Source organism: Glycine soja, chromosome 13, assembly GCF_004193775.1.
Source record: "Glycine soja cultivar W05 chromosome 13, ASM419377v2, whole genome shotgun sequence".
In the NCBI taxonomy this organism is placed as follows: Eukaryota; Viridiplantae; Streptophyta; class Magnoliopsida; order Fabales; family Fabaceae; genus Glycine; species Glycine soja.
The window spans coordinates 10,609,750-10,633,673 of NC_041014.1; the positions used below are offsets into that span (position 1 = coordinate 10,609,750).

Here is a 23,924-nt window from a genome sequence, read left to right on the forward strand (position 1 = left end):
GAGAAAGCGAGAAAAAGTGGAAACATTCCTCTCTCTACAATATTGAATTACGACGGTGTTTAGAATAACCATCCTTAAACTCATAATTTTAAGACGATTATTCAAAGACCGTCTTTGTTATTCAATGCTTAATTACAATATTGCCACTGATTTGTTTTTAAAGTCGGTTTATGGTCGACCGTCATTATTAATGCATCGTAAACAGGCAGATGACTACTCAGCCCAGCTCTCCTCCTCCTCCTCCTCCTCCTACTGAAATAGCATCATAGTCATCGTCTACCTTGAAGCGAACAAGAAAAGCCACACAGCTAAGATCATTGGCGACTAGACCAGTTGGGGCTGAGAGACCGGTGGTCCACGTCGATCCTGCTATCGGGAAGACCGACGGTCCCCACAAGAAGAAATTAAGAACATATTTGGGAATTGTCGCTTGTGATAAGGTCGACGTGACATACGAGAATTGGAAGCAAGTCTCTGCTGCTCAGAAGGATTTGATATGGGAGGATATTTAGGTATTTTAGTTTTCATCTTGCATATTGTTTATTAGCCAAAAAATTTAATTACTAACAATAAAACCTAATTTATTGTTTGTCAGGCTGAATTTGATATCCTTTAAGCATCTGACGTTAGGAAAAAAAAGAAAATACTTCAGACTGTGGGGGAGCGATGGAGACAATTTAAGTCTGATTTGACGTCAAAATGGGCACTTACAGTCGACAAGGACAATGTCGATGACACTATGCAAAAAATACGGCATTAGCAAGGAGAAATGGGCCCAATTTTGTCAGAGCCACAGAGACCCCTCGTGGGAGGTATGTACTTTGTGATTTTCATTGTTTTCAAGTTCAAATTCACTTATTATAATACATTGTAATCATGATTTTCATTAATGTTCAATTTTTACAGGATGTGCGGAAAAAGGCACAGGCCATCCAGAAGCAAAACACTGCCCCCCACGTGTTGTCTCGCGGGGTTATGAATATTTAGAAAAAAAGCTGATGGATGAGAAGACAAAGAAAAAACTGGAGGGAAGCTGCTCAATCCAAAAACACTGAGGCCGTGATTGATCCTCCATCTCCCATCAAATGACACGTGAAGTGGAAGATGGCCCGCACCAAGAAAACTGGCTAGATGACATCTGAGGCACCAAAGGAAATTACTGAGAACATTGTAAGTCACTTTTAATTAATAATCGTAATTATTTATGTTTATTCTATAATTGACTAAACAAATAAATGTGTTATGTACAGGATTTGTTGGAGGAGCAGGCGTCACATGGTTCCTTTGTCCCCCATGGACGTCAGGATGTCCTGACTGCTGCCATTGGGTGACCTGAACACCCTGGTCGTGTGCGTGCTGCTGGAGTCGGTGTGACCATCAAGCAATACTTTGGACCGGCTCCACGGACCTCCCGCACTTTGTTAGTCGGTGAAAACGACTAACTTTTGTGTATAAAACTTGTATAAATTGTATCAAACTCTCCCAATTTATGGTTATTTTGTAGTATTATAAATATTTTCTGTTAAGTATAGGTAATAAATACTTAGTGTTTTCATTTTGTGTGTTTAATAATCATTTTCTCTCAATTTCAGGTTAATTAGGCAAGATTTGGAAAGTGTTGTTTTTCACCTTCTCGCTAAGCCAATCTTCTGGCTTAGCGAGCGTCCGCTAAGCGCAACACTCCTGGGCTAAGCGCGAGGAAGACTCTGGAAGAAGATGAGTTGTACAGGTTCGCTAAGTGCACCACTTCATCTCTCTAAGCGCACCGTTTCAGTTCATTCGCTAAGCGAGAAAGGCGAGCTAAGCCAAAAATCATTAACATGCACTAAGCGGTCCATACGTATGCTAAGCACACGAGCACGAACAAGGCCACCTATTTAAGCCTGAAATCAGATTTTGTGAAGAGAGTTTGGACTGGGATTCAAAGCTTTGCATGTCTAGGGTTTCTAGAGAGAAAGGTCCAAGCTCTAGAGAGTTTTGAGAGATTTTGTTGTGTGAAGATCTGCAGAGACCATAGCTTGAAGCAGGAGCCAGTTTGAGAGCTTGAGATGAGTTTGTGAGTGATTGTGAGATCCTAGAGGTGAAGGAGACATCCTCACCACTTGTATTTTTGCAATCTTTCATCTTGTTCTTCCCTTTGTTGTTAAGAAGGCTTCCTGGTATGGAAAGCTAAATCCTCTGTTGGATCTTCCCTGTAGGTACCTGATGTAAATATATTTATATCTATTTAAGGATATTTTGTGTGTTCTCTGTGTTATCTACTTGTCATTCCAGTATGCCTTTACCTTGATCACGTAGATGCATGCTTTGTTAGGGTCATTCAATAGGGGAAACTGGTCTGACTCTAAATTCCTTGATAGTGCAGGGCTGAGTTGTCGTGCTTTCACGAGGAATCAGGGTGCAATAATTTAGTTTTGTATGTGTGTCTTAATGCGGTCCTGGTTGAGTTTAGTCTTACAAGAGGAATCTGCGGACGAGGCTTGATCAAGATTAGGCTAAACTATCATGAGGAATCAGGGTTTAGTATCTCAAGAGACACCATAAGAACACATGAGAATTGTTAGATAGAAAATATCTTTTTAGCATCAAACACCTATTAGGAAGACCAACATGTTCTCTACTTGTTTTTACACATCATTTCTCTTGCGTTATTTTCTTTCTTTTTGCACAGATAGTCTATACACCTGTTCATATTCACACTTACATTTACACACACCAGACACCTATTTGCTGAAATAGCTTACCAAATAACACAAGTTCCTCGAGTGTTAGATACTCAGTTCTTACCATTTTATACTACTTGTGTGATCCGGTATACTTACCAGAACCAGCGAACACACTTCTTCTTCCATGGCTCCCGAAGAACTAGAGTAGCTAACTCAACAAATCAGGAACTAGCTGGAGGAGTCGATCATAGAAAAAGTGACTCGGCAGCTGATGTTATCCTTCAGCTAGATGCAGTCCCAGTTTCAGTCACAGATGCAATCACAGGGACCTGCACTGCCTCCAGAGCCTGAGTTTGGTCCGTCAGCTGCTCGTGTCAGCACAAAGGGGAGTTGTGTTGATCCCTCAGGGAACGATCTAGACACAGGTGACTTAGACAAATGCGGGTTGTACATCGAAGAAAATCCTCCCCACCTGGTTGCCCTAGGAAGAGTTTTTGAGAGATCCACAACCGTTCACAACATCTCTTTGTTGCATGATCAAGTAAAGGTCAGTGTTGAGGAGGTTAAAGATGCAGATGCTCTCATTCCTGTACCCACTGACGAGGTTATTTTAGTGGGGCAGACACTTAACACCTTCCTTGCTTGGCCGACACATCTCGTCAAGCATTTATCAGACAAGGTATTTTAGTGTCATTAAATGCTTCTTTTTTCAATTGAATTGTTCACTGTAATTAAATTATGTTAATTAACTATGTTGGATAAACAGGGAGCTGTGGGACCAGCAAAACCTGCAGATAGGCCAAATCATAAGGTTGATGATCCCCTATATCTGATGACATTGACCATCCCACAACTTTTTTTGAAGCCATTGCAGATTATGTGGGATGCTACCGTGTTCGGGGTGTTTAATGAAGACTTCCCCTTGTACATAAAGCATGAAGATCTGTCTGAAATAACACACGGTGGTCAATGTCTCAACATCTATGTTATACAGTTATGGATTCTGTAAGTCAATTTAGATTATTGTTAATTACTTAAGTTATTGTTTTAAATTCATACATAATTTACTTTGTGTTAACAACAATAGGCATCTGACTGAGACAAGTATGCGAGCGGAGAATTTCGATGTGTATGGATTCCTCGAGCCATAGTCCATCCATAGATCTGGGCAATCGCAATTTGAATCAGAAAGTTACATGAAGAACTGAATGCAGAATTCAAAACGGGATGTCTACCTAGGAGCCTACCTGAATGGGTAAGTAAAACTGAACAAATGAATTTAAATAATGTATAATACTACAATAACCTATATTGGTCTCCACTGCAGTGCACACTAGCAAATGATCGTCATTTTGCCTAAGGAAAATCTTGTTGTCTGGTTTTGTTCCTTGCATAATAGGCCAGACAACTACCTGAAAGGAATAATTAACAGGTCAGTGTTGTTTTTCAATACATTTGCATTAGCATTAGTCAGCAACATCAATATTTTAATGTTCCTTGTATTCAACAGTGCTTTGAAAGGACTTGACGATACTCCACAACCTAAATCCCAGGCTGGTGCTAGGTGGATTGTTGTTAAAGTAAGTGATTTAAAAAATGTTCATATGTCCATTTTTTGGTTACAAGTTTCCCATATTCATTTACTGTTTGTTAAATAGTCTAAATTATAATTTTGGTCCCTTATTTATATTTTAGGTTCTAGTTTGGTTCCTTAAGTTTTAAATGTTTTGTTTTAGTAATTTATTTCTTAAATATCAGTTAATGTTGCCCTTTCAAAATACTAATTTAATCATTTTAAATTTTGGGACACTTTTTTTAAGATATGAAATTTGTCATATTAAATTCACTTACATAAAAACTATGAAAATCAACTCATGCTGAAAAAAAAATAATACCACAAACATGGTGAAGATCACACGAATAATGAGTCTAATGAGAAATTGGAAAAGAATATGACAATAGATTTTTAAATGTTTTAATTACTCATGGGACATATGTTTCTTACAATTTAATTTTATCATTTTGTGGCTTTTTTTTGTTTCAAAGATTAGTTGTTCTCATAATTTTCATGTGGATGAGTCTAATGACACAAGTTTTATATCTTTAATATATACAAAAGGTTAAGAACATGACCTAAAATATAAAAAAATGATTAGTATTTTGAAAGGGAAACATTGACTAAGATTTAACGGATAAATTACTAAAATGAAAAAATTTAAATGTAAGAGCTAAAATTCAATCCTAAAATCTAAATAAAAGATCAAAATTATAATTTAGCCTATTAAAAACATAAAATGATATACCATATGCATATTAGAAGAGTGGAGTTCATACCGATTCATGAAAGGAGAGTATTCTAATAAAAGTGAATGTGATTGAGAGTGAAAAATTAGAGGCATGATAAAGTAAATAGCCTTACACATTTATATATAATAAGGAATTTATGTTTTTTTGCTTTAATCCTATGGTTCATCGAGGGAAATAGATCCTGACTAATCCCAGAGTTTTGTTGGGAGATAACTAAAACCTGATCAAGAATTGTTCCCACCAAGAATTGAACTCAAGTAGTATCTAAGCGATTCAATATTAACTTTAGCACATCAATCACTTATGCTCAATTACTTGATTAAAAGGAATTTATGTTTAAAAACTTATTACACTTAACCTTTCAATTTTGAAACAAGATCAACTTTTTAAACTTGTTTTTAAAATATCATTCTAAAATACAAATTAATATATTTAACCTCAATTTTTAATAAATAATTTTCACCATCTTTTTCTTAATTCAATTTTGTTAAAATATAAACTAAGTGAACCTATATAAGTTCTATTACAAATTTTAAAATTACATATTTTATTAATTTTATTTTAATTTTGAATTTAAGAAAAAACCAACTTTACAAAATTAAGGACCCATTAGGGTAGTTGCGAGTTTTTGGGTTTCAAATGATATTTTCAAAATAAATTGTCTTTGGTAAAAATGGAGCTTAAATAGTTTCTAAATCATCTTTGAAACATTTTTACACCCATTTTCAAAATCAAGAAAAAATATTTGGTGAATTTGATTTTTAGTTTAAAAAAACACACATTTCTCACATTTGAAGATGACATTTTTCTCTTGTCGCCGCTACCACCATCATAACCACTATCACCACCACCACTGTTGCCATTGTCACCGCCGCTACCTAAAGTACCTGAAATACACTAGAAAGAGGTTAAATAATGTGATGGATAAAAACTTGGTCTTTGGAAAACCTTTGATATCAATGGATCATAGGCTACATCCAAAGGGTTCGAAATCGCTTTATGTTTAAAAACCCGTTCATAAGACTTGACCACAATAGTGTTGAACTAACTTATAAAGAGGAACTAGTTATATAGAAGCAGTAAAGAAAACACAGAGATTTTATATTGTTTCACCCTATTGGGGATAAATATGTATGCCCAAAATCCAATTCATCATGTTATCAATTTCAGTCAAAAAAAATTGTTCTTTATTTTATTATCATATTTATTGTTTTATTAAATTGTTAATTTGACAAGTCCTTGATTAAAATTAGAGGCTTATTATCATGATAGAGATTATGATAATGAGAAACAAGTCCTTTATAATTTTAATCTAAATTGTTCTGGATACTAGGATTATTGTGAATAAGATATCAATAATAAGGATAGATCAATATATATATGTAATAGTCTTTATTGAATAAAGATTAATATATCTCATTTATTAAATTGCATATATATAAATAATGTATATGTGGATGTCATCATTGAACTAACTCAATTGAGAATTTATAATGGTTAAATTTATCATAAATTGTCAATAGAAAATTTTCAAGAAGAGGTTTAATAGTTTTCTTTGACATGAGATTGACATAGTAATTAACAGGTTATTTATTATGTTTTAGTTTCGGACATCAAATGCTTTAGAGCACTTGTTGAATGAATATTGGATATGATTAAATACCTATGGAATTAATGATTAATCAAGAAGGAATCCATCAACTCTTGGTAATTAGTTTAAGCTCTAAGAATAAAAGTATATCTTGACCCGGGAAATTAAATAAAAGAATAAATGAGTTTTTTTAATTCATTATAAGTTAAACTCAAAAAGAGTTTGACAGTAATATCATATTCTAGAGTTAACCTAGAGCTGTAAAGATGAAAGAAATTATTATATCATTCTTCTAATGATTCTTGAAATTAAAATGTTACTTCATGCTATGAGGACATTAAAGAGTGTTCTTAGTGGCCTACCTTGATTAGTAAATTAATTATGATTGATTTAGTATAGTTTAGTATTGAACCTATGGGGTCACACACAAATGAGCCTTTTAATCTTTGCAAAAGAAAATAATTTATTTAATAATTAAATTAAAATTTTTAATTTAATCAAATAAATATTTTAGTGGAATATTATTATATTTTTTGCTAGCACCAAGAATATAATTAATATAAAAAGAGAATAATATTTTATAATTGTGGAAGTTGTTCGTAAAATAAGAATAATATTCTATTGTTACATATCAGGAATGTGATTAATTATCATCATTAGTCATGTGATTAATCATAAATTATCTTTGTTTTAAATCAGGAAGCTTCTTAAAATAAAATATATAAGATAACTTTTATTTTTATAAAGATAAAGAAATATTAAATTATTTTAAATATTTCCTTTTTTTCTTTGAGAAAATGCTCAAATTTATATCTCTCAAACATCATAAATAGAAGACAAAAACTAGAAAAGTTTAACGTATCCTGAAACACGGAAAAAAATCATTGGCTAAGTCTAGTTTTAGACCTGAAAAGTAGATAGAGAATTTGTTCTTTAAGTTTCACTCATCAAAGAGTTGATAATAGATATTGGTCTTGGTGTGGATACATGTAGAGTCTTGACATTATTAAAGAAAAATTTTGTTGCTTCAAGAGCGTGCATCCAAGTACACAAATCTATTTTTTCTAATTATTATTATTGTATATTTTGAATGCAAAATAGATCATAATCGTCCGCTACAAGTTTTAGGAACACTTCTAGGCAACTATCACACACCAACTCTTAGACTACGTTTGATTCTCCTTCAAACCTTGAAGGGTTTCACTAATAAATTCTTTGATTACATTCAAGTATTTTATATGCCACTCTTCTGACTACAACAAGTACTCTCTAGACTACTCATGGCTCTACCCTTAATCTCCCCTGATAGTAAGATGCAAATATTCTTTGTCACTAAGTCACTCCTATCTTTCACAAAGAATAAATGTTTGAAAGAAAATGTATTCTTATCATTGAAAGAGTGTTTACACAATTAGCTCGAATATAATGAAACTTGCTAAATTAGCAAAGCTAAGATTTACTCAATTTGCTAAAGTTTCTTTCGCCTAATAAAACTAACAATGCTACAACACTTATTCGTTTTGACTCATATTATTCTCTTGTTATTCATTTTTTTACAAACATCTTCAAGCTTTATATAGACTTTAGAGCTTCAACTCGTTGACAGATCCCAACTAGTCATTGTCTAATAGCTTAGGCATTTTCCACAAGGTCGTTACTACGCAAAGAGAGTGTGGGGCACAAGCACTTTCTACAACATATCTTCAGAAAAGTACAACCTGACAGTGTCGCATTGTGCTCATAGCTGACTTTTCAGTGTACAAATCAAAAGTAACATTAACAACATAAGACAAAAGGAATTAAAAATGTCAAGACAAGATACTTTAAAAGCTTCCCTTTTGTGTGCTACGATCAGAGTTACTTTCTTATTATTACTTTTAGTACTTCAGGATCAAGTAATTGTTCCAATGCCTTTGTTCAATGAGCCAAGTGCCAAAGCACTTGTCTTCTTAAGACTGGACGCTAAGGCAGTATCGTCGAATGGCTAATACTTTAGCTTTCATCTAGAGTCTTTCTACTCATGCTTTCTGCTTATATCTCATAGAGATAGATAAACCTATAACTTAAGCATGAAATGTTAACACATAATATTTATACTTTGTTAACATAAAAACCTTACCTTAAGGACTTAACTGTTTGGTACAATCTAATGTGACTTGGACACAACCAGACTTAACACCATCACCAAATACCACCTCTGTCATTATCACAACCACACCATCACCAACGTTGTCACCACCATAACTAGCTACCTCCACCACAACCACAAGTATTGCTACCACCACCACCATTTTCACCAACATCACCATCACCACCAACATTACTACCACCACCATTATTGCCACCATCACCGTCACCGCCATCATCATTATCACCATTACCATCTCCATCATCGCTACTACAACAACCACCAATGTTGTCGCAACCACTAACACCACCATCACACTGCCACCACTTGGTGTCACCACTTGGTGCCACCACTAACACCACAGTCACTGACACCATCGTTGCCATCGACATTGCTACTACACCATCAATGTCACTATCACTATCATTGTCACCAACACCACCACTACCAACAATATCACCTCCATCATCGTCACCATAATCATCACCAATGTCGTCGGAACCACTATCACCACCACATCACCATTACTTGTTGCCACCACTAATACTGCTATCACCATCACCCCACCACCGTTACTACCATCACTATCGTCATCGCCACCAACACCACTAACATTGCTACAACCACTATCACCACCACATCACCATTACTTGTTGCCACCACCAATACTGCTATCACCATCACCCCACCACCGTTACTACCATCACTATCGTCATCGCCACCAACACCACTAACATTGCTACAACCACTATCACCACCACTAATATCAACTTCGTCACCGTCACCACCACCACCACTACTAATACGACCATCATCACCACCACCACTACTAACGTCACTACCATTAGCTGCCACCGTGAACACTGTTACCATGACTACATCGTCATTGTCACCACCTTCGCTATCACCATTGTCATCGTGATCACCACTAATATTTCTATTGTCATCATTGTTGACATCACTATTATTATCATTATCGTCACTGCCATACAAAAATTCTTTAAAACTAATTTTAATATAATGTGAAACTTTCAAAATAAATTTATTTAAAACTAATTTTAATTATTTTTAAACTAAAACTAAAAACTAATTATTATTTTTAAAATTTCAATACTCAAAACTAAAAAAACACCTTAAACCCCGTTATCAACTTCGCAAACAATCACGGAAACACACAATAATTCAATGGATATAATGGAATTCAAGCACAGTTTGGTACTCTTTATGTGTAGGAAGATTCTTGGCTTCCTTGTCTGAATGTTGTCATTTCACGAAATCTCCGGCTGTTGCCAGTGAACACAAGTTTACAAACCTTTCAAATCAGAGACACTCTCCTCCGGGAATCATCCACAGGTGCTTGTTCAAACTTCAAACCATGACAAAAGACCCAATCTTTGCTCCTCCTGTTTCAACTTTCAACCATGATCTTGACTTAGACGAAATTGTGCACTTCCCTTTATGTTTTGAACACTTCTCTTACCCATTTTAGACTTTACTTCAAATGCTTAATTTCTTATCGTGGGAATCCGTGATTAATTAATATCCTTCTGATTTGATGGTTGATCTCTGATTATTATACTTTTGTTTGTTTCTCTACAAAGATTTTTATGGGTTGCTTTTTAAAATAGTCAGTTGAAGGCCAAAATAATTAATCACGAAAGAAGCTTGATTGTCAGGTGAATAGTTAATTTTGAAAGTAAAAGTATTTATGTATACAAAATCATCACAATTATTCTATAAGGAAATTTAGAATAATTTATAATAAAAAATAATATTATTTTCGTGTAAGTATTTTATAGTTTATTTTAATAAATTTCTAGTAGAAATTTATCAAATTTTTTTATCTAGAGTTTCTCAATTAAATTTATAAATATTCTTTTATTTTGTAAGAATTACATACCAAAAATAAATGTTTAATTAAAATGATTATTTAAATGTGATCTAAATATAAAATTTACAAAATATATTTGTACGTAGCATAAAATGAGAGAAATATATTTGGACCATAGAATTATAATGATTTAAATCATATATGCATAAAGATTTTTTTCCCAAAAAAAGTAATTTTTTTTCAACGTCATGTTTTTTTTTCCAAAGCCTTCTTTTATCACGCAAACAAATTATAAATATATTATCAAATTCTAAAGTGGTATACTCATCTATACATCACAGAATTCAATACAAGTTAATTAGGTGTCGTCCAAAGCCACCCTATAATAAACCGAATACTCTCCCTCCGTCTTAAAATAATAACAATTTTTATATAGACAAAAAAAACAATAAACAGATAGAAGAGTAATAATTTTATAATCATTAATTCATTATAAATTTTATTCTTTATTATTAATATTAAAAAGAATATGAATAAAAAATAATAATTAATTTTATATTAAAAAATCCAAATAATAATTATTTTCTCTTATACAAGAATTATAACGAGGCATAGAGTAAATAACAAAGTAAAAGTTCAATATTTTTTTGCCACGAACCATATTGCAAATTAATGACCATGAGACAGCTGAGAGTGTCTAAGGAGACCAATGGTTAAGAAAGTGCAACAACTAACAAAGCCAAATCAAACATCAAGTAAAAGTTACTTCCGTTGGCTTTGTCACAGTCCACTGTGCCCCCAAGAAAGTTCCTTAACCTCAAACCCCTTATGGCAAGTTGCTAACTTCTCTTACTTTTATCTTTGAAGCCACCCTCTTCTAACTTCTCCATTTCACAAGGAAGAAGATCAGAGAACATTTAGAACAAAAAAGAGAGTTTGAGAAATGGGGAGGGGTAAGATTGAGATCAAGAGGATAGAGAACTCAAGCAACAGGCAAGTTACATACTCAAAGAGAAAGAATGGGATCCTAAAGAAGGCCAAGGAAATCACTGTTCTATGTGATGCTCAAGTTTCGCTTATCATCTTTGCTGCATCTGGAAAGATGCATGACTACATCAGCCCTTCTACCACGTAAGGATCTTGATTTTTTTGTATTTTCATCTTCTTTTGTGTTTCTCCTCTCAAGTTTTTTCTTCTTAAGAATTTGTATTCTTGATTAGTTCATAAAGGGAAATTTTATCAAGAGGGTATGGCCAAGTGCAAGAAAAATAGTACTATTTGATTGATCTACAAATTAAAACTTTTCATTATTATTTTTTTTTTTGTTTCCCGGATTTTGATCTTTTGTTGGTGAAGGTTGATTCACATTAAAAAAACAAAAAAAACTATTCCTGATTAATTCATAACTGGCAGTTTTATCAAGAGGGTATGACCAAGTGCAAGAAAATAGTACTATTTGATTGATCTACAAATTGAAACTCTTATTTTTATTTTTATTTTTGTTTATTAGAATTTGAGCTTTTTGTTGGTGAAGGTTGATTGACATATTGGAGAGGTACCACAAGACCTCAGGGAAGAGGCTTTGGGACGCCAAGCATGAGGTTGGTTAAATTTATGGGCTTTTGCTATATAGCTCCTATTTTCTGTTTGATTTCGATTTGTCCAAAGGAAAATGACCTACTTCATCTTTTGCTAAAAATATGCTGAGGAACATGAACTATGAATTCTGAGTGGATCTAAATTTGGGTCGTACCTTCTCCCTATGCATGTGTGAGTATTATATTATTTTTTATTGTTTTGAAAAAGAGAAGCAGGAACTACAAGAAATGCAACATCTATGAACAGATCTGGCAATAAAACGCTACTCACTTGCTTATTTTCCTTGCAAAAAATATGAAACAACTGAACACAACAAGTAGGAATGAAAGATTTTGTTTTATATATATAAAAGAAGAAAATAACGTCTTTCATACTTGATGGATCTCTCTATTGACTGACATTAAAACAAGCATAGAGAGTCAGATCTACTCCAAATAGCTCTTTCTTTTTGAGGATTTCTTGCTTTTAAACATCGTACCCTCCAATATTCTATTTTCTATGTGTTTTTTTTTATTTTAAGAAAAGACAATTATGTGTGTTAGGGTTTGTAACAGTGAATGTTGTTGAACTCAGAACCTAAACGGCGAAATTGAGAGACTCAAGAAAGAGAATGACAGCATGCAAATTGAGCTCAGGTATATTATTATAACTGCATTTTTTTAAGTCATTTCAATATTTCATACTGTTTTTCTCTCTCACACCATCTTTCACAAATTGATACTTTTCAGGCACTTGAAGGGTGATGATATCAACTCTCTTAACTACAAGGAGCTGATGGCCTTAGAGGATGCCTTAGAAACTGGTCTAGTCAGTGTCCGCGAGAAACAGGTAAATATTAATCTTCAAGATGATAAATTTTTAAGTTTTTGTGGCAAGAGCTATGCCATGCATTTTAAAAAATTATTAAAAGAAATATGTAGCTAAAGATATATTCTCTCCAGTCTCTCAATTATAAGGAAAAAAAGTTATATTTTATATATATTAAAAAAATTAGTTATTTTCATGAAATTGTATTATTTTTAATTTAAAAAATAAATATTTTTCTTAAACTATTTTTCATTATAACTTGATATTAAATATAAAAAAAATTAATCTTATTAAATGAAAATTATTTTAAAGAGAGTCTCATTAAATAAGACATAGATAATTAAAATTTGTTTATATTTAAGATTAAAAAAAATTGTTATTCATGTATTCGAGACATGAGAAACAATATAATATATAACTTATATATTGACAAGGCGTGTATATAGTGTATATGACTGTATGTGGCAGCTAAGTCAGTTTATTTTGCGCAATGAAAACTCCAATTATAGCCAAAATGAAACAATATACATTATCTGACTGATAACTTTTTTTTTGTTTCTCTGCAGATGGATGTATACAGGATGCTCAGGAGAAACGTATGTTAATTTAATTTGACTATCTGATTTACAATATTCTAATTATAAGCAAAGTGAACCAATAACTTTTTCATTTCTTTTTCCTGCAAATATTGCTGATCAGGACAAGATCTTGGAGGAGGAGAACAGGGAACTTAATTTTCTCTGGGTACGTAATACATTATACACCCACTGTTTAATACATGGTTGCTTTTCCAAAACACTGCCAACACCATGAAAACTTCCCAATTTAATTTCATGAATATGCTCTTTTTCCATTCCAAAACTATACTTAGACTTTTTGGTTGTTTTGAAATTATTGTCATTTTAAGAATTCAAGGGTTGGCCAACTCTAATAAGAGTTTTTTTAGACAACATACATATTAATAAATGATTTCTTAATATATGTGTAACAACATTAAAAGCTAACAATTTTATAATAGAGAGGGTGTACTTTATTGATAGCTAATAAAACATAGCATGCACATTTCATCAGGTCATGATCCTTAAGATGCTACTTAACTTGATAAAACTCAACTAGAATTTTGTTTCTATTGTGATTTTGTGCAAAAAAAAAAAAAAATCACTTCCTCAAAAGCCGTAGATATATATAAATTAAATAAAAAGAAGATAAAACCCTCTGTGGTTTTCTTCGAAGTTATGTATTAGGTTACTCTTCCACAAATTGTTATTACATTAACCTTTTAAAAAAAATTGTCACCACATTAATTCTCTAAAAAATTTATCACCTAATTAGCCTCTCAGATTATTTTTATCACCACTTGAAGATTTATATGGTGACACTTTAATTTTAAGAACTAATTCTGGTAACAAAATCTTTAAAAGACTAATAATATCATGACAATTTAAGTATATATTAAGAGATAATTTGGCTACAAAAATGTTTTAAAAACAAACATAGTATTATTAATGAATGTAATTTTTGGAAGACTAAATATAGGGCTCTCCAAAATTATAAATGTAACTGGATTTCATAACATATGTAAAGCACCATCTTAGAATTATATATATATATATATATATATATATATATATATATATATATATATATATATATATATATATATATAATAGAAGCAAAAGATGAGATGATTAGTTTGTAGAGACCACGAGTCAAAAATGTGTTTTAACTAAAGATAGAATTAAATTTCCCTCAAGATTGATTTTAATAATTTAAAAGTAATTACTTGTTTTTAGTAAAATATTTTTTTTTATTATTATTATTCATTTTGAACATATTATATATTAGTATGAAAAAACATTTATTAAGAAATATTAATCCCATAAATAAATTTTAGTATACCTTAATTAAAAGATTGGTTCTTAACTCTCGGAAAAAGATAACCTAGTTTCGTAAAAAAAAAATCACCTTGTCAATACTTTAATTACTTGTATAACAAATAAAATATATAAATAGGGAAAGAAAAAGAAAATATTAATAATTAAGGTGCTTTATGGGTGAAAAATGATAGATGCGACAAAAAGAGAGATAGAGAGAAATGAGATATTAATGGGATATTTATAAATTATTAGTGTTCAAATATCATCACTTATTCTTATTGCATAAAAACATTAACTTATTTTTCTCTGTTCTATTGTGTTATTTCAACAGCAACAACGTTTGGCAGAGGAAGGTGCGAGAGAAGTGGACAATGGGTTTGATCAAAGCGTAAGAGATTACAATTCCCATATGCCATTTGCCTTTCGTGTGCAGCCTATGCAGCCAAATCTTCAAGAAAGGATCTAATATATAACTCTTGAATTCAAAAACTTCATCTTGGTGCTGTCAAAATCGTATGTGTCACAACTCTTTTAAGTATATGTTGGTATCTGGTTGTAAGTAATAAACTAAGCAACTGACCTTTGGCTTTAATTGTGAAGTTACAACATCTTGTGTCTCCAACCTTATTGGGTAATCATATGACATCTTAGTGTGTTTGTCTGAGTATAATGCTTGCGCTTACACATTTTATTATTTGACTTATATTTTTTAATCCTTAAAAATTAAATAAAATATAAAAAAAATTATAACACTTAAGTATTCATGTGCCAAGAGTCAAGAAAGAAAAAGATTTGTAATAGCCGACGAAAATATGACTCTTAAGTAATTGTAAGTTCGAGTATTTTATTTTATTTCTCTAAAAATAAACGTCTCTAGATATGCAGTATTAATTAAAACTGATGTATATTAGTCTTCTCTAGTTACTACACATGCACAGTATATATTTGTGTTCTCAGCATTGATTCAAAGTAGAATAACATTATTCGTGTAACTCTATGTTATTCATTTAATAATTTAATAAATACATGTATATGGCTTCTTCAACGATATGATTTTAAAATTCTTTTTTCTGAAATGAAACATTTTTAGAAGTTGTTTTTCCTCTCATTGAACATTTTTTAAAAAGAAAAATTACTTTCAAATATATTTTAAGATTTTATTCCTTTCAAATGTATGTTTAAATTTTAGTTTTAAATTTAATTTGATTTAATAGCTAGTTCAAAATATTTCTTTTGTTGAATATCTCAAACTACTCTCTTTTTCCTGAAAATAAAACTAATATTTTTTTTTATCATTATGCTTAAATTTACTTTTGATCTCTATAGACGAATGTGTAATTTTGCTTTCTATAAAAATTTAATTGCACACTTAGTCTTTAATGTTTTTTAAATTGACCAATTTAAGTCAACCATTTGTTTGCCAGCCAAAATTAAACAGAAAATGCAAATGTGACCTTCAAAGATAACATGTGTGATTATCTTATTTACATAGAAAATTATTAATATTAAAAATAAAGAATAAAATATGTTCAATACATTTTTTTAAAAAATTAAAATATTTGGAGAACATATTTGATAGAAATAATTACTAAAATGAATTAAAGAAATGTTTTTATTTTATTTTTGACATTTTTAATTTCCTTTTTAAATCGTTTGATTTTGGGTGACAAATTAATGGTAGACTAAAATTGTTCAATTAAAATTTTATTGAGACCAAAAGTAAATTTAACCTTTATATATATATAACTTACTCTTTCAATTTATTGTATTCCTCTTTATTTATAATTTAATTTGTTAAAATATCATAAAATTATAAATAACATTATTATTAATTTTTTATAATAAATATAAAATATAGTTTTGTCGCAACATGGGTCACGACGAGACAATGAAATAAAATATTCAGATAAATAAATTGTTTTCTCAAAAAATGGAAAAATTGGAGAGTCGCCACTAACGTTTATTATTTAAGAAAAATATCGGGAAAATGAAAAGGATAAGGAATGGTCTACAATTTGAGAAAAATGATTCGGGAGTTGTTTAGGCAGGGGAGAGGTGTTAACACCCTACGCGTCCGTCATGAAGACAACAAACTTTAATCAAGTGTGCTAAAAATAAAGTGATTTTTAATTATTTATCTTCCCTTGAAAACATAAATTATATTTTGTTATATTATTTTTTTTATATAGAAAAGAAAATCAATTTTTTTAACAAAAATGGATTTTATTATTTTTTAGTTTTTTTTGGTCGACAAGGGGATTGACCCTCGCTCTTACGTATCCTCAGGTGCAATGAGGAAATTAGATTTATGTAGTTCTTCGCAAAAAGCGATTGTGTGTTGGGTTGATTTTATTTTATTACTTTTTTTTTGAAATATTTTGATTTTGTGGTAAACTTTGTGAAGTCAAGCAATTCGGAGACCCAACATGGCATTCACAAAATTTACTCACACTATATTGAAACACTACCAAGCAAGTCGGAGACCAAGCAAGGAGTGCATGTAACATTGAAGGATTATTTGTTTGAGAATGTTACCCTTTTTAGAAAATCTTTAATTTTGTGGTAAACTTTGTGAACTCAAGCAAGTTGAACACCCATCATATCATTCACAAAATTTATTCACACGTTATTGAAACACCACAAAACAAGTCGAAGACCCAACATGGAGTGCACAAAATGTAAACGAGTACTAAAGAATGCTAATGCGGATTTGCAAAAATAAATAAATATTTGACATAGTGCTACGAAATCAGATAAATAGAATGAAAATGGAAAGGGATAAATAATAGTGGGAAATACACTTAGTAATTAAGGGTGCGAGATTGAAATTAGGAAAAATAAGATGAATAACGAGATATTTATAATATAATATTAATTAAACTAACTAACAAGCTATGATAGAAAAAAGAAAATCACATTGAAGAATAAACGAGAGACAATAAAGAAATATAATAAAATAAAGAGTTATTCACTCATATGTATAATTATTTTTATTTTTCATTTTTTTCTGTTTTGTTTTGTTGTTTTGGTTTTTTATTTTTTGTTAAAGTCAATGAGTTGACTTTGATTTAGTCAACATTGACGGAGTGCTAACATAGTGGGCCTAGCCTCCATCCTAAGTGACAGGGGTACACATATAAAGAAGGGGGGGTGTAACCATCGGTTTCATTTTGTTCTGGAGTTCAAAATAAATAGGTTGGGCCCAAAATGGAAAACATGCATGCGTCAAGAAAAGGGGTGTAAATAGCGGTGGTTCATTTTATTTTAGACTTCACAAAAACGGGCTAGGCCAAAACAAAAAAGTGCATGTATGAAAAAACATGATATGAATAGGATTTCCATCTTATTACAGACTTTGCAAAAATGGGCTAGGCAAAAAATGAAAAAAAAAACTACATGTAATAAAAACGCGGTGTAAAGAGCGATTGTTGTTTTTTTAGGGTTGGGTTGGAACCGGGTCAAGGCGACTCGACCCGACCCACGATTACGCAACAAGGTTGGAAAACCCTAGTTGCCTCGCACAGAAAATGACACAGTCAATGCGGAAACCACCACGGAGGGTGGCGCCCTACCCATGGCACCACTGGTGCAAGATCCAGCAGCGTGAGGCCACCATAGGGCCAATGGCGGCACGGCAGCGACAACAATGGAGGTTTCACGGTGGCGCAAACAAAAAAGAGAGAAAAGAAACCATGAAAAACGAAAGTGATAGGGCTTTTAACGCCATCGGCGAAGGACCCACAGGCACGAAGCGACCATGGGATAGCGGCAAATGGTGGCTACAACATGGACAGTGACACTGCGGCCTTGCCAGAGTTGGTAAAAGAAAAGAAAAGAAAACAGAAATGCAACAAAGGAAAAGCACTTGAAACCCAAACAAAACAAAGGAATAAGAAGAAGAAAAAAAAAGATCAAACTGTGTTGCCGGCGGCCATGGTGGAGTCACCACGAAGGGTGACGCGGTGATATGAAAAAAAAGAATGAAAGAAAAAAATAAAAAAGAAGGAGAAGAAAAAAAAAGAACTATAGAAGAAGAAGATGAAAAGGGAGAATGAAGGTAAAGAAGAAACCAAAATGTGGAAAAGAGATTGTGAAGGGAATGAGGAATACCTAGAGACCTTTCTCCCTTCTTTGACAGAATTGTCAAATGGCGCCGTCGAGTTGGTCCATTTTTCTGCCCTCAGGACCTGTGCCTCCTCTGTGCATTGATTTTTTTTCAGAGACCTTCCTTTTTTTTTGGCTTTTATCTTGTGCTCTTTTATGACCTAATAGATTCTCTTTGAGAGTTCAATAAGGCACAAAATGTATTATTATTTTTCTTATTGTTATTTGTTTTTCTTTTACATTTTTGTTTTTTTTACTCTTTTTGTTTCTTTGTTTTCTCTTCTCTTTTCATTTCTCTCTTTTTTTTACGTTGCTTTTCTTTTTTTTTTTTCTTCTTTTTTCTCTATTTTTTTATTATCAATCTCTTTTATTTTGTTTACGCTGTTTTTTTTTACTCTTTTTTTCTTTTTCTTTTTATGTTTTCTTTATTTTTTTTCTGTTGTTTTTTTCTTTTATGCTTTCTTTCTTCTTTATTTTTTTTCTTCTTAGTACTTTTTTTTGTTTTCTTTTCCTTATTTCTCTTTTTTTTTGTTTTTCTTTTGCTTTCTCTTTTTGCTTTTTTTGTTTTCTCTGTTTTTTTTTCTTTTTTTGGACTCGGACAGAATTAGGATCTGACAACTGCCCTTTTGTACTTATCTTTTATTGAAATTAAAAGATAAGTAAAGACAAAGACATTAATTCTGTTCGGATGATTCTTTGAAAGATCACAACATGAGAATGGAGAATCTTTGGGGAAAAAGAAATTGGTGTACCAAAAAAATAAAGAACTTTGAGTTCAACGACAAAGCAGGAAAACAAGTCTCGTGAAACAAAAAGCATAGGACTTTGAGGTGTATGAAACATAAAGAAGAGGACGTTGAGTCCTATGAAAACATAAAGCCAGAGGACGTTGAGTCCTATGAAAATATAAAGACAGAAGACGTTGAGTCCTATGAAAACATAAAGACAGAGGATGTTGAGTCCTATGGAACTTAAAGATGAGGACGTTGAGTCCTGTGAAACTTAAATACGAGAATGTTGAGTCCTATGAAAACAAAAAGACAGATGACGTTGAGTTCTATGAAAACATAAAGACAAAGGATGTTGAGTCCTATGAAAACATAAAGACAAAAGACGTTGAGTCCTATGAAATATAAAGATAGAGGATGTTGAGTCCTATGAAAACATAAAGGCAGAGGATGTTGAGTCCTATGAAAACATAAAGACAGAGGACGTTGAGTTCTATGAAACATAAAGATAGATGATGTTGAGTCATACGAAAACACAAAGGTGAGGGCGTTAAGTCCTATGAAACTAAACAAAAACATAAAGGCAAGGGCGTTGAGTCCTATGAAACTAAAAAGCAAAGGACATTGAGTCCTATGAAACTAAAAAGCAAAGGACATTGAGTCCTATGAAACAAAAACAAAGGACGTTGAGTCCAATAAGTACTAGTACCCAAGGGCTCAACCTTATAAGAAAGCAAGAGTCTGACTCTTTAAGAGGGTCTCTCATCCCAAACTCAAAAGATTGGACATTGGATTTTGGAAATTGGATATAAAGAGAAATCTATGCACTTATAGCCTGATATAAACTGGAATAAGGCCTGGGCCCTATTCCATTTGTCTTATACATTAATCCTTATTGCACTTTTGTGCCTTCCTTGTAAAATTTGGAGATTTTTTGTCTCCTTTTGCTTTGCTCGCCTTTGGTGGATTTTGCCCAAACTAGAGCTTAGTAAATGTCATGCATGTGTTGTTTGCATTGCTCTTCCCACCAGTTTAGCAGTGGTTCCTACTCGGGGTTTTTTTTTTTTTTTTTAAGAAAACAATTATACTTCTGCTCAAAGGGGGTAGTAAGGGATAAATTAGTGTTTGGGATGAAGAAAGACGATATGTGTTATTTCAAATCTTGACTAGAGACTCTTACAGTTTGGATTTTGGGACAAAACCTCTAATAACGCGCTCTTGATTGTTTTTTCTTTCCTTTTTTTATTATTATTACCCTAACTTTTGCCTAGGCCATCCTTTCGGGTTTTCAACCTATCGGGTGAGAACTTCTTATCTGCCCCCTAGTTCACTTAAAGCTCATGCATGGTGTTGTCATTGCCCTAGTGTAGGGTTCGAATGTATCTGCTGCTATCATTTGTCATGACCTTGTAGCAAGAAGAAATGAAAGAAACTGTGTAGGTTCTCGAAAAATAATTTTCAAGGACAAGAAATATTTAAAGGATTTTCAATTAACAGATTAAGCCAAATTTTTCTTCATAAATCTTTTTTTAGAAAGAAAACATTTAAAAAAGATAAGATGAGGTCACACGAATCTCTATACTTATTATTTATTGATTTGAAACACAATCAATAAAATGTTTATTCAACTTTACTCGTCACTTACGGCACCCCCACCAAACATGTAGAACGCACAATTTCTTATTAGGCAGATGTTAACCTATTGGCAAGTATACCAATTTGTACAAGTAGTATTTAAAACGGTAAGTCCGAGTATCGTGTCCACAGGGAATTTGTTGTACTTAGATGTTGTATATTCAGTATGTAAACATTTTTAGCTTGGTAATAAAGATAAAGAACACATTAATGGTTTGATTTTCTGTGATTAATTCTGCTACTTAAGCAAATGATTAAATGAACACAAAGCTGTAAATGAACACAAAGCGTCAAGGAGTCTTCTACTGAAGTTGATCTTGCCATATTAAAAGGTTTTTCTCTATTTAACGTTACTTTAGCGTTCTTGCACCACCAATTTACTTAGACCATGATTCCTCACATGAATGAGCCTATCTCTCTTAGTTTTTTCTCTTGATTCCTTAACAAACTTGTTCTAAGGGGGTTGCAGTACACACTCGGTACAAAAAACACTAGATTACTACATTTTATTCCTAGATAAACAGGTCTCTAGCTGCTCTACCAAGTTCTAAGGATTCCAAGCATTTTCCAACACTCAAAACCTAACTAAACATACAAATGGATGATCAAGCCACAAGAATGTAAAATAAACACAGATAGAAGCAAAGAACACTAGAAATAACATTAAATAGATAGTTAGAAGTTTACATTAAGAGTCTAGTCCTCCATTAACAAGGAGGACTTAATACAAAGAGGAAAATGGTGTTTTTGTGAAAGAAAATGGTAAAGGATGAAGAAAAAGTCTTCTTTCCAGCCTAGGTGCCTTTTTCCTTTTGTTTCACATGGTGTCTCTTCATTTCCCACTAACTCAGTGTTTTAAAGGCTCTTGGGCTTCTTAGCATACGAAGGCGTACTCAGCAAGCATGTCTCGTTGAGCGAGAGTAAGTGAATATGCGCTAAGCGGGCCTGGACTCGCTAAGTGCAAGTAGAGACAACATCCTCGTTGGGCGGGCTGGCTGGGTGCTAAGCACGCTGCTCTCTGACTCAACATTTTCTAGGGTTTTGCATTCGCTCAACGAGTTGGCTGCCTAGCTAAGCGAATGAGCCTCGCTTAGCCAATCTGGCTCGCTAAGTGAGTCCTTTAGCAGCATTTCACACCTTCTCTTCTTTGGCCTAAAAACCAAGTTGAATTCAACATTAGTCACGAAAATGGAGTTCCTACTTGATAAATTCATACAAGAGTAAAATATTTACAATTCTCACAAAAGAAGCTGTAAATTGGAGGCAAATTGCTATTTTTTCACTTATTTTCAATGTAGTTAACGCTCATGAATAGCAAATTAACAAACTCTCCCAAATTTACAGTTTTGCTTGTCCTCAAGCAAAGCAAATAACAGTTTTCTTGTCCTCAAGCAAAAGGAAGTAACAGTGGTCAACCAAAATGGTGCTTGTCTCATGTGTATCAATCATACAAACAGAGATGACTAAACATGCATCAACCAACAACCTTCCAAAGTAAAGTGCATTATATTCAGAGACATGAGCATGTGCATTAAGTAGCAAAATTAAAATAGGCTAGCAGGCATGACAAGTATCAAGGAAGGTCAACCAAGCTTAATCCTCACAACCATTGTCTCTCTCATACGCACAAGTGTTTCAGGTAATTCTTCATATAAATGACTAACACAATTCCCAACTTTTGCATTTCATCTCATTCCATACACTTATAAACACATAAAATGAATCTGAAGGACTTTATTTTGCTTGTAATGAGGCTGGGCTAAGAACAATTCATGGTTTTTCTAGGATGCAAAACTGAGGTTCTAGGAGAGCATTCATCCATAGATCACCTCTTCTTTGACTTTCCAGCTTTTATTAACATGCCACAATTAGCAGCGCAATTAACAACACACAAAGTTTTCTTCATTTTTTATATTCTTTTTTCTTTCCTTTTTTTTCTTTCTATTTTATTTTAGCAGTTTATAGATACTGCTAAAGGTTGTAATTTTGATTCTCTATGTAGCTGTTACTTACATTCTTGAAATATAATTCACTCAAGACACTCCCCTAAATTTGGGACAAATTTGTCTTAAACCATACAATGTTCTCCTATAACCTAAGATAGGGTATACAAAGATAGCATTTACATTTAGGCTTAGTGTTCAATAACTCATTCATTCAAATTCAAGCTCAAAAGGGTGCAAGGGTTCAATCATTCATAAACATGGGAAGGATGTTTGGCTAAGTGGCTAAAATCAATTCAACTTGGCCTTCATCATTTCCAAATCATGCATTCATTCAGTATTCATAGATTCATGCAAAAATCAGTACTTGATGTTAGTCATCCTCTCGCAGTTTAAGATTCACATAACTCACCGGGTTACAGCAATTGGTTACACCTTCACTATTTCCCTGTCATGCAAGCTAACATTTTCACTCACACCCCTAATTTTCATGCCCTTTATCTTCTACATAAAGCAAACTTATTCAAGGTATATGATTTCACAGCGCAAGTCACTCATGTCATGCAATCAATTAAGTTCAAAACAAACACCATTACTGAATAAAATCATGAAATGCAAGATTAAACCACTGTTCAACTTCAAAAGTAGTAAAATACTGAGTAAATAAATAACTAGAATAAAAAATTTTCAAAAAAGAAGATAAATAAA

General features: G+C 32.5%; 2 protein-coding genes across 2 annotated transcripts; one reads left to right on the top strand and one right to left on the bottom strand.

Annotated features, from left to right (window-relative positions):
* Positions 1 to 8,808: 8,808 nt before the first annotated feature.
* On the bottom strand, positions 8,809 to 9,565 carry LOC114381570 (putative glycine-rich cell wall structural protein 1). The gene is made up of 2 exons (XM_028340840.1): positions 9,306 to 9,565; positions 8,809 to 9,196 (listed from the first exon to the last, which is right to left on the bottom strand). The coding sequence occupies exons 1-2, from the start codon at positions 9,563 to 9,565 to the stop codon at positions 8,809 to 8,811; spliced, it is 648 nt and encodes a 215-aa protein (XP_028196641.1).
* A 1,733-nt stretch (positions 9,566 to 11,298) lies between these two features.
* Positions 11,299 to 15,473, top strand: LOC114382111 (floral homeotic protein GLOBOSA-like). Its single transcript, XM_028341349.1, has 7 exons — positions 11,299 to 11,654; positions 12,058 to 12,124; positions 12,696 to 12,757; positions 12,851 to 12,950; positions 13,496 to 13,525; positions 13,629 to 13,673; positions 15,138 to 15,473. Exons 1-7 carry the CDS (start codon positions 11,467 to 11,469, stop codon positions 15,270 to 15,272), a joined length of 627 nt encoding a protein of 208 aa, XP_028197150.1. The 5' UTR covers positions 11,299 to 11,466; the 3' UTR covers positions 15,273 to 15,473.
* The last annotated feature ends 8,451 nt before the right edge of the window (positions 15,474 to 23,924 follow it).